Here is an 11,709-nt window from a genome sequence, read left to right as displayed (position 1 = left end):
TCTTTCTTGTGGAATGGTAAAGGCTTTCAGAAGCACAAGCCCAATTAAGTAGCTGAAACAGGGGATGTTCTTCAAGTTTCAAGATACCAAGGCAGCATTTCACCTTTGAAATGAAAGGCAGATCAGCATACATATTTATCTGGCATAATGCCTCTTATGAGTGTTTCTTTCTCTAAGCTAATCTCACTGTGAAATCTTTTAAAATTTCTGCCTTCCCATTAAACACTTCACCTTTTTCCGGAAGCACAACAATTCTCCTAGCTCTTACCCCTAAGCAAAACTAGAAAATTAGTTGTTTTGGTTTTTTTTTAATATATGATGGTTTCTATATAGATGGTTTCTATATGGAAGCATCATATTTACATCTGGTTATTTTGTATAATACCACTTTCCTTAGCTAAGTGAAAATTCTACTCCCTAGTAGAATTGCAGTGTTAGTGTTTGCTGTCTAAATCTGGATCCCTTTCCTCTGCCTCCCTCTCTCTCTGGAAGCAGCAGAAAAGACTGAAGTCTGGGCCTTGGAACACCTCTAGATCTGTACCTGGAGAAGCAAAAGGCAAAGCTGTACAATTGCTCTCATACCTGATGCAGACAGCCGCGAGAGGTCACCCAACCCACCCTGCCAGACCAAGCCAGGAGCAAAGTACTTTCGGCACTCCTAACACCTTCTTAAAATACCACCTAAGGCAGCTCCAGCTGTAGCTTATTAGCATAAATTAAACAGACCTTTTGATTCTATGCAGCTGACACTGTCCTGAGGTGCTGGAAGTTCTCTTCTCACAAAGTCAAAACAGAGAATTCCTGGGCAAACAGACTCCAGCAGAAGGACTGCAGGACCTTTTATTTAGAGTTAAAAAAGAAAATAAAGTAATAGAATAAAGCAGCAAGATGGTCAATAATTAAAGGGAATTAAAAGATTGAAGGCTCCTTACATATTTTTACTATCATTTTACATTTTATATATGCATGTGTGTATATATATATACACGGAAGAGAGAGTGTTTCATGGTCCCAGTTATAGAAATCACAGTCACATGGACCAAAAATTACTGTAAGGCATTTTAGTCACTAATAAGGAAGAATGATTTCAGGTGGGTAAAACAATCTGTGAGCAAAACTCAGGTGACAATATTTGCTTTCAGGAAGAATGTGGCAGCCTTATCTGCAGATACTTGCAGACTGACTCTCGTTCAAAGTCCTGTGCACAGAGGTAGCCACATTTCCTCGGCCACAAGAGCCACAGTCAGTCTTACTCTCATCAGGTGACAGAACACTGAGCTGAAAACCAAGTCTCCTTCATCGTGTCTGTGCCTAGCAAGACTGAACCAATCATGAAGGTACTCAGCTTTCTCTGAAGATTTCATGCCACCACAACCAGGAAAACCCTTTCCTTTAGATCATGCTGTTCATTCTCATTACAGCTGCTGATCCAAAAGCCAGCTGCCCTTTTCAGGCAGTAGCTGGACTTCGTTGCACTCATTAAAACAAACAAACATCCCAACCAAAACAAAAGAAACCCCACCAAGCACTGTTTGCCTTTAAGTCCTGTTGCAGGCATTTAAAAAAAAAAAAAAACTCACTCAAAAATCAGTTTTAAATTACACATCTTACGTGGAAGAGCCTTCAGTCAGAAAAGTTATGGAATAATGAGCTGAAGCACATAAACATTAGATAGTGTTTTCATGTTTAACCAGGTCATCTGAAGATCTAAATGTTTTTTTTTCCTTTTTCCCTTCTGCTCCAGCTAGAGAAACTGTGGCCTTTTTAAAGACTGCCTATAACAAGCACGGGAATAGACAAAATCTAAAGTGTTTTCATGACAATGCTTTTTCCATTCCAATGCAACTTGACTTTGTGTTTATTTATCTCTACACTTTGAGCAGCATTTCATTTGTGTAGTAAGGAAAGTACACTTTTAAGAAGCAGTAGAAGTAAGATGAATCTTGTAGCCTTGACTCAAGTCAAGTCTATGACTGCCATAGACTTCAAAGGAGTGGGAGCTTTGCAGCTTCAATTATTAGCAACAGAGAGACTGCTCTATTGACCTAGGACTGGAAACAGAGAATTTTCCTTATCTCACAGCACAGAGTATTTTTATTCCCCCACTCAGAGTTTAGAATCCTTTCCAAAAGATTTCCAGGATCCAGTCTTCTCCACACCTCTGGGACAGAGAAGGACAGGCATACTGAAAGGCTTTAGCTTTCAAGAGCGTTTGGCCGTTATTACAAATAAAGCAGCAAAAGCCTGGCCGTGTTTCTGTGAGGTGCACGAAGTTTAACTGAACACCTTGACCACAGCCCCCTCAGTGCGGGCAGGTCCTGCCCCCGCTGCGGGCACTGCTGGAACGACGCTGGTGCATTGGCGAGAGCGTCCAAGCTCTCTGGGATATGACCAAACCAGAAGATTCTTAACGGAAGCCAACCAATCCACCCTCAGAAACACTATATACATACACAGCTGCGTATATATATATATATGTATGTATATATGTACGTGTAACTACCGAGCGGCAGCCGTGCGAGCCTGCCGGCAGCGCGCCCGCACCTGCGGGGCTGAGGACACAGCTGGCCCTGAGCGCCCCGCCCGCCGCGCTCCCGGGCCTCGCGCGCGCGCCCGCGGAGCCATCCGGGTCCCGGCGGCGCGGCGGGGCCGGGGCCGCGATGCATCTGCACCAGGTGCTGACCGGCGCCGTGAACCCCGGCGACAACGGGTACTCCGTGGGCAGCGTGCAGGACACCCCCTTCACGGTAACGGGCGCCGCGGCCGTGGCCGGCCTGGGCACGGCGGCCGTAGGCCCGGGGAGAGCGCAGGGAGGGAGAGCCCGGCGGGCGGGGGGCGCTGCGGGCGGAGCGGCACCGGCGGGGCCGGGGGCAGCCGGGGATCGCCCGTCAGCCCTGGCCAGGCTCCCTCCTCTGTATCGACCGGGGAAACCCCGGGTGTGTGTCCTCGGATTTCGCTGGGTGCTTCTGTCTGCCTTTATTTTTACATTTTTTTAAATCTGTTTGTGTGTGTGTGTTTGTGTCTCATCTGCAAAGCGCACAGTCAGTTGCACTGGGGTTCTGACGAAGCCTGCCCGCTACTGATGAGCGTCTGCCTTCCATTACTGAGGCTGAAAAAACACAAATTTGTCAAATGCTCCTCTCAAACTGGAAAAGAAATAGAAAGAGATTATAAAAAGATACACTAAGTGAATTTCAAGAGGCCCGTAGTTTGTAAAACAAACTGTTTCTCATTCACAGGCTATTTTTGTTTATTGTCAATTTCTAATGTCAGTTTCACTCCGGTAGGTTGTGTGTGCTTGGTATGCTTTGATTTTAGTGAGTGATCAGTTTCTGCAGCGTTTTCCTGCTGCCATCTAATCAGTATCTTATTCTTTAGGTATCACTTGTCTTACTGCATTTGATATTAATAAGATTCTCCCAGGCACAAGCCAATTCCAAGCAAAATGATGCAGAGCATCCTTTCTGGTGTAAGATAAATGTCAGCAGACTCGTGAAACATTTACAGCTTGCAGTGAATTATCACAGAGGTCTTATTTCAGTAATGAATGCTGGAGAATCTTAAGAAATAAAAGGTGCCATGTTTGTCTTTATTTTCCTGGTTCTGCTGCTATGCAGCCATACTGCTATTAAAGGGACCTCTGTTACTTTTGGTATTTATATAAGAAGTCATTTACTCATATTCACATTCTAATGTGTTTCTTTTTACTATGACAATTTGAAAAGTCAAATGATATTATGCAACACAACTTTGTGTTAATTCTTGTCATAGTTTGATAATATGAGTAATGAATCATAATGTATATTGTGGTTTATACAAGAATTTTCCAAGAGCAAAAGTAGCATCTTCCAAAACGATGGAGGATTGCCTGGTAGGATTTAAATTATGGAACTACATATAACAGACCACACTGTTTCTCTGGCTGCTGTATCCAGTTTTTTTTTATATAATACAGTAAACAAGGAACTAAAGAGATAAGTATGTTTTCATAAATGTATCTCCTGGACTTCCATAGATGTAACTTTCTTCTTTGCTTTTTCTTCATTCTCTGTATTCATGGTATTTTTGCCTGCTTGTTTAGGCCTTGATCCTAGAGTAAACTGTATGGTTAATAATTGCCTGCAAACAGTTTGAGGTCTTATATCCAGATTCTTAGGAAATTGGTTGCCTGCGTGACTTAGTAGAATCATAATCTACCATTGACTGCAAGCAGTTCATTAGTGCCCAACCTCAAATTCTGTCAGTCAACATCACCTGTAAGGACAGAGAGCTCTATGCTCCCCAAACCACTGAGCTGTTTGGAACTTCAGCTCAGATCCTGGTGCAGGTTCTGCAGTACAGGTGGCAGAGCCTGACTCTGCAGAGCTGCTCTGAAACCCCAGCACCTGTCAGGCACTGGCTCACAGCACCAGCAGAGCAGGGAGAGGGCAAGAGGCCAGGGGAGAGGTGCACAGCACACTGGCAATCCATAGGTGTCTGTGGCAATCCATAGGAATCCATAGGTGTCTGTGGCAATCCATAGGTGTCTGTGGCAATCCACAGGGCTGTGGCCCAGGAGCTGCTGTTTGTGTGCACATGTGCCCACTCACGTTTTGGTTGGTGTTTGGGCGTTGAGAATGCGTGAGAATGGTTCAAAATTGCTACAACTGATTCATCACAGGCACTTGAAAATACAGCCTTTTTGTGTGCAGAAATGAATCACTGCTGTTAAAAATACTCTGCTTAACAGCAGAATAATGGCTTGGGTATGTATATATATGTGCCCACTAGTTAATAGGTTTGGAACTATTTCCCTTTTTTCTTGAGGAGGAGTAGGAGAAGAAACTTCCTCTTAAGATGGATATACTTCAGATGCCTAAGTCCAGCAATCTTGGGATTCTGAGAGAAGAATACATTTTCTTCTAACCTGATTAGGGACATTGCAATTCTCAGGTTCTTCATCCTTCCCTTCTTCTGTGGTTTGTCCTTGGCTTGTTTACATGACTCCTTGCTGGGGATAAAGGTAAGCTTTTAATTTCCAAGTCGGTGTAGCTAGAGGTAAGATGATAACACAATCTGCCTCAACTTTTTTAAAGCTTTGGTTAAAGTCATCTAGTGTGGCAGGTTTTATTCTGAGAATAAGACAGGGAAAATAATTTTTCCACTGTTTTTTTCTCTGCCTGCTAAAACAAGTATTAGCAGCTCCATAAAACTGTAGCGATCCAAAGAAATAGAGACAGGTGTCTGTAGGTTGGCTACAAAGGTTTTGTCAGTGCTTATTCTGGAATGTGCAGGGTCCTTTCCTCCCTCAGCTCCCACAGCTGCCTGCAGCAATCCTGACATACATCCAGCCTTTCCCAAGGAAGGGCTGAGGCACAGAGATGTGTGCTGCCTGCTGGATGGTCTGGTAGAGCGGGTGATACACAGGAAAAACTGTTGGAAGGGTGATTAGAAGCAAAATAGCTCCATAATAGCTTGTACCAGACAGTCTCCTCAGCCTCCTTCGTCTGAGCTCTGGAAAAGACACTGCTTAAGCAAAGGGTCAAAGTACTGAATGACAGAAGTTCTGGAATAATTCTGTGCATTTTCAGCTTGCTGTTAGTTCATGTTCTCATTTTAGCAAATATTGCTAACTGTGTTCCACAAGTGAGTTCACAGAAGGTTGAGGGTTGAGCTTTAAGCAGAGGGCCTTACAGCACACACCCTGCCTTGACAGAAGAGGTGTTTGTACCTCACAGTCTAACTGGTAGCTAATAAGCTTTTAAAGGTAGTAAAATGCATTTTTCAAATGCACAGCTGATTTCGTTTAGTTTTTGTTCTGAAAGAGCTGGTTAAGCAGCTACAACAGAATGTAACCGTTTCTAAGGTTAGTCTGGGTTTAAAAATGAATAGATAAAAATAGCTATGTCATTTACCTAGAGGCTGGATTCTGTAAGTATAAAAATGTAAAGGGTCAGACAAACAGGAGATAATATTTACTTCTGCACTAATTGCACAAAATACAAAACTATGAACATTCTTCATGAAAACTCAGAAGGTCAGATTTTAGGGGTATCTGAGAACTTTACTAATTAAAGTGAGAAAAAAATTCATTTATTATCTTTTGTTTTTGAAAAGGACAAGCTTCTTAACGTATTTCATGCCAGCACTGACACTTGGCTTGGAGCTGCGTGTGGTGAATTCCAGAAGCTGTTGCAGATGAGTTTCCCACACCCCTGCAAATTTTTGTATCTCACTGAAACCAGCAAAATCTTCATTCACACAGATGTCCACAAGATACAGCAATTGAGAATAGGTTTGCTCTGCTGTGTCAGGTTCTCCTACATTTTCACTACTTGATCCTTCTTAAAACACTTATTTGCAAATCCCTCTTAGTTATTTATTACTATTTATATATATCTATATGTTCTGCACTGTTTTTATGTAAACTGGATTAGAGATGCTTAATACCTGAATCCTTACTAAGGTATTTTATCTCTGTATGTTTAAGTATGTTGTAAAGTGTTTAATCATGAATTTGTCTGAAGTGTCAAATTAGGAAAGCCTTCTTTACAGGCCATGGGCTAGTAGTAAGTTAGGAGTTATTTCTCAGTTATTTTGCTGGTTTGCATTAAGTGTATGTAATTCTAGAAGTACGTGGAAGGAGGAGGGGGAGGAAGTGTAAGTGTTGTGTCCATTGATGAGAGCTTGGAAACGGTTCAGGATTCAGGTGTCTTCATTGCTAAGTGGAAGGTGGAGGAATTTCTGCCAGAAACTTAAAGATGAGTGTTGTTTTATTGGAGGAGTCCTTTAAGCCCAATACAGACTTTCAGGTTTCAATAGATGTTTTAATTTATGTAATTTTAGATGTTTATGAATTTCTTTTTTTTTTTTAATAGCACTGTGGGTTGATTCTGTTTCCTCCACATCATTTTCCATCTTGAAATGCCTCTGCATCCCTGATAGTACACACAGGAGCTTGAGGACTTTACGCTTATGTCAAATTTGTAAAGAGTTGCAGGTTATAGAAAGAAAATTTTGTTGGCTTTTTTTGTACGGAGAAAAGTAGTTTTATAAAGAAAAATCAAGATGAGAATGTGAAGGAATAATTGTTTCCCTGTCTGTTCGTTCCAGAAGCAAACTGAAAAACCTGAGCAGCTGAAAAAGACAGAAGCATGTGCTGCTTTCATATTATTTGAAAACTGAGGATATAGCATAAACTCTTACACTAGGACACAATGTCCTACTTCTGTGTGGTGCTCCTGCATTCAATTAAAGTTTTGTAATTGTTCATTTCAGTGATCCCAGATCTTGACAGATAGAGCAGACATTGGCAAACTACAGCTTATTAGTTGCTTATGGATCCTGCAAGTCATCCTTGCATTCTGGCGGTTTTGCAACTCCATTTAATTTTCTCCTTGAAGTTATCAGTGACATTAGAAATGGAGGTTGGCAGATACTCCATGTGGGTGGTTCTTACTGCACTTGTTTGGTTCAGTCACTGCTCATAATTCTGTTTATTTAAGAGCTCTGTGCTGCTCTCATCCATTACTGTATCTCAGTACTGTATTTTTCATCTTTCCTGTCTGTATGGCTTACCAATTTTCCATTCCTTTTATCAGGCTAGGCAGATTGTCAGCCTGCTACCACCAATATTGTGGCCTCTGTTTCTCTGGCAGGAGAGACCTGTGGTGGCACGAATGACCTCATGAAGATGTTGTCAGCTGAATCCTTAAGAAGGAACTACTGATGTTAAATATTATGACACTTCCCTATTCTTTGTCACTGTGGGGTGTTTCTGCTGCATTACCAGCTTAAGGACAAAAGAAAAAAGGATTTAACAGAAAAGTGTTCTCTTCAAGTATAAACATGCTAATATAATGAAGACATCAGAAAAGCTGCATAAAAACAATCAAACGAAAAACTTGTATTTAGGCATATAACATGAAATATGAAAATGTTTTTCAGTACATGAAAGTATATGGACCTTTTCCAAACATGTGTTCTAATGACTTCATAAAATAATTTTAAGATTTTGTATACTTTCAAGGAATAAGTCACATTCTGAGAACAAATATCTACACTCAGAAAATGACCCCAGAATCAAGAGACAGCAGCACTTGCTCTAACCTAGAGCTGAAGGCTGTGTCCTGCTGCTGGGAATGGGTTCTGCCTACCCCCCAACCAAGGGGTCCCCACTGCTGGCACAGGGCACTCAGGTTGCTGAGTCACCTGTTGGTGCAGCAGGAAACACAGGCAAAAAGTAGGATGGCTACAAGTGACAGTAATAAGATTTCACAAAGGAAAGAGATCTCTGTGTCTTGATGAATAAGAACCACATTTTTACTTAACTGTGTAAAAATATGCTAAATAGCTAATAATTATCTGAAAAATTATGCTTTGTTGGTGGAATAAGTGCAGGTAGGGGACAGGAGAGATGAAAAACTAAAATGTTTGAAGAGAAAGACACTAAATTATTTTGTTTCACAGAATAAACAGACATAGCCAAGGATAAAATATTTTCTGTTTCATGCATTATGAGCTGTACAAACACATACAAATAGGCATCTTTAAGAGCATTAAGCATAAGGAAATTGAAGTTGATAAGTCTTTTCCTTTTATAATTTGAGACACACATACGTCTCTTGCTAATAAAATTGCAACTAATGATAAGTTATGTATAATGTAGTTTGAAATTTGCAACTCAAGTTATGAATACCAGCAGTGAATAGAGGATTTGAAAGGTTTAAGTCCTTTTTTTAAGTGGATCAGCACCTCTTTTTATTTAGATAATTTAAGTCGCATCTTTTAGTAGGTTTCTCTTGGTAGTTATGAAGAATGTTGAAAAGAGGATGACTCAATTCTTTTCTGTTTTAATGCTCACCCTTTGAAGTTTAAGTAGGAGAATCAATTTCTTGTGAATATTCAAATTCTGAATAAATTATTGGAATAAGAGGATGTGCTTTTATTTTCCTGTCTACTTCTGGGCATTCACATCCTGGTCTTTATTTTCTTCCTTTGTACTAAAGAGCCTATACTGTTTCATCCAGTATTCAACACTGCTGGTGAAGCTTGTTTTGTAAAGAATCCCACTATAAAAATAGGAAAGTAGCGAAACAAAAGGACTTTCTGTTCAATGCCAGAATTTACTTCAGAATCTCATCTTTCATTCTCTTACATTCTGGAAATAATCCTATTCAATTTGAATAATAACTTACTCCCTTCCAGACTGAGTCTAATAATCACATAGCCTAGTCATCAAGGAGCTGGGATATTCTGTTACACAGATAATCTTGCTCCAACAGCCTTTTAGCAATCCTGCTTACATTGTGAATCACTCCAGTATCAGTTCCTCAGAGCTTCCCAGAACAGCAGTGTGGGTTATTATGTCTCACTCAACACTGTGTCATTCTATTTTTGTGAGATGACCTTGGAAATCTTTTAGACAATCTGTCTTATCTGCAATTTTCATTTTTGTGTGTGCAGTTGTATGGTGTGTTAATTTCTGGGGACTGAGTTTCTGCTTTGCTGCTTGTATTGCTGTTCCTTTCTGTTTCATGCAGTGACGTACTTTCACTAAATTAAGCACTTTTTTTCAGCCTTTCTCACTTTTTGCTCCTTCCCAGGAGAATTAGAAGTAGACATAGAAAGTCATGAGGCCTAAACTGTCCATTCTAATTCCAGTGGTTGTCTTGCTCCCTTATCTTAGTGCAGCCACTGAGGGGCACTGGTGGTAAATCAATACAAATACAACTTTTATACATGTACGATAAAGTAGCCTTTACACTGTTGATCTCAAAGGAGAGGGCAAGGGCTGACTCAGTATTTTGAAAATTATTGTGAAAAATCCAGTGGACAAGTTAAAGTGACAACTAATTTTGTACCATCTGAAATTCACTGTGGAGGACTTGCACTCTGCTTGACTCAGCTGTTATAAAATTTCTGCCTACTCTATTGGAATCAGTGGAAAACTTACTTTAAGGACAGCGACTTTCAGCTCTAACTGTAAAAGGCTTAGTGGAGATTGATCCTAGGGAGAGATTTCTGTGCCTGAAGGTGGGAGCTCAGTGGGACAGATAATCTGGAGTGATTAAACTTTTTAGAACAGGTGAAAGGTTGGCAGACAGGTATATATTTATCCTGCCAATAGAAAGTGCTGCAGGCTATCACTGTTCTATAGCTACTATGTAAACAAATTATTTAGAATATGGAGTGTATTGCACAACAGTATATCCAAAATAAATCTTTGTTGTTTTACAGTCTTATAGTAATGTGGAGTTCTTAAAACTCAGAAAATTACATTCTTATAGAAAAGAATCCCTTAACAATCTTGATTTAAAAGAAAATAATAAATAAGGCAGACGGGGGTACAGACACACCTGTTGAAGAAAGGTACATGCAAATTCATTAAGAAATGCTCCTGGCTTGACTGCCTTGCTCTAAGAGGCAACAAGAATTAGAGGGAAGAAAAAAGTCAACTAAAACCTAAAACAAAACAAAATAAAAAGTAAACAGAGAGCTCAAGTTCTTGATTTAAATTTGGGAGTTTGGGTTGATTTGGTTTTTTTTCCACTCTGTTTGCTTTCACTTAAACCCCTATATAGAGTTATGGTCTCCCTTGCTACTTTGTTTTTACTTTTTGCCCATGAATTAGAGAGGAACAAACCTGCTACAATGTAACTTCCTGCTTAACTGGGGAATTTGCAGCTTCCAAAAATATCAGTCCTGTCGCAAGTGTTCAGTTAGCTATTAAAAATAAACATTTAATTTTATTTCTTTTGAAAATTATTTCAGGCATATGGCTCTGGTTGTGACATTGTTATTCTGGCAAATGACTTTGAATGTGTGCAGATTATTCCCGGTGCTAAACATGGAAACATCCAGGTCAGTTGTGTGGAGTGCTCCCAGCGACAAGGCAGGGTAAGGATTTTAATAAATCTGTATAGAATTTTTAACATTTGAGAACTCTAAATTGAATAATTAAACAGCAACATAATACATTAAGGGAATGAAAGTAAACTATGATCAGTAAACCACGATCTTCACAACAAAGATCATGGTTTACTGATCTGAGACTTCCTGAGTAACACCTCTTGTGGTAGTTTTATTCTTTCAATTTATTAGTAATTTGGGGGAGGGAGGAGGGTAGAGGAAGCAGGAGACATGTTGGAACAAAGGCTTTATTCCCTTTCTGGGATCTGCAATGAGAGGTGTCACAAAATATGAACAGGTGCATTATTTACAGTACAGAATCAGAACTGGAATGGTACTGAAATGATGGTTACTGGCTCCATTTTGTGTGCTTCCACCTAATGAAAGAAGAAATGGATAAATCATTTATCTGTACACATATGCATGTGTCTGTGTGTCCTGCAAAGTCATGAATTTGAAATACATTTTAGAAAGGCTTCAGCATGTTTAATGTGTTTAGAAGTGCTGCACCATGAGCTGTCATAACTGCATGGCCCCTTGATTTGCTTTGTGGTTTCATTTTAAATCCCTAAACAATGCTATAAAGACAGGTTAGAAAGAGGAGGGAATCAAATTTTCTAGGAGTTCCAGTAGTGCACTGAGCAAATTTTGTTTGTCAGTTGTCACTGCTGACTAGAATTAGCTGGATAAAAATTGGTACCAGTACTGAGGCAGCCCTAGTTAGGATTTGGGCAGATTTCGTTGGCAGAGCCCTTGAACTTTCAGCAGTGCAGTCCCAATAAGAGTGGAGGAGAGAGTCCAGCTTCAGAGATGGTCCCT

At 40.2% G+C, this 11,709-nt stretch overlaps 1 protein-coding gene across 1 annotated transcript in view; it reads left to right on the top strand.

Moving 5' to 3' along the window:
• The first annotated feature begins 2,601 nt into the window (after positions 1–2,601).
• Positions 2,602–11,709, top strand: part of DMXL2 (Dmx like 2) — a 48,394-nt gene continuing 39,286 nt past the window's right edge. The window contains exons 1-2 of the mRNA XM_041418537.1: positions 2,602–2,747; positions 10,753–10,878. Coding sequence (XP_041274471.1) covers positions 2,661–2,747; positions 10,753–10,878 — 213 coding nt within the window. The 5' untranslated portion in view covers positions 2,602–2,660. The remainder of the gene's footprint in view (positions 2,748–10,752; positions 10,879–11,709) is intronic.

Source organism: Onychostruthus taczanowskii, unplaced genomic scaffold (genome assembly GCF_017590055.1).
Source record: "Onychostruthus taczanowskii isolate IOZ18803 unplaced genomic scaffold, ASM1759005v1 scaffold6, whole genome shotgun sequence".
Classification (NCBI taxonomy): Eukaryota; Metazoa; Chordata; class Aves; order Passeriformes; family Passeridae; genus Onychostruthus; species Onychostruthus taczanowskii.
This window is presented reverse-complemented; position numbering and strand designations above follow the sequence as displayed.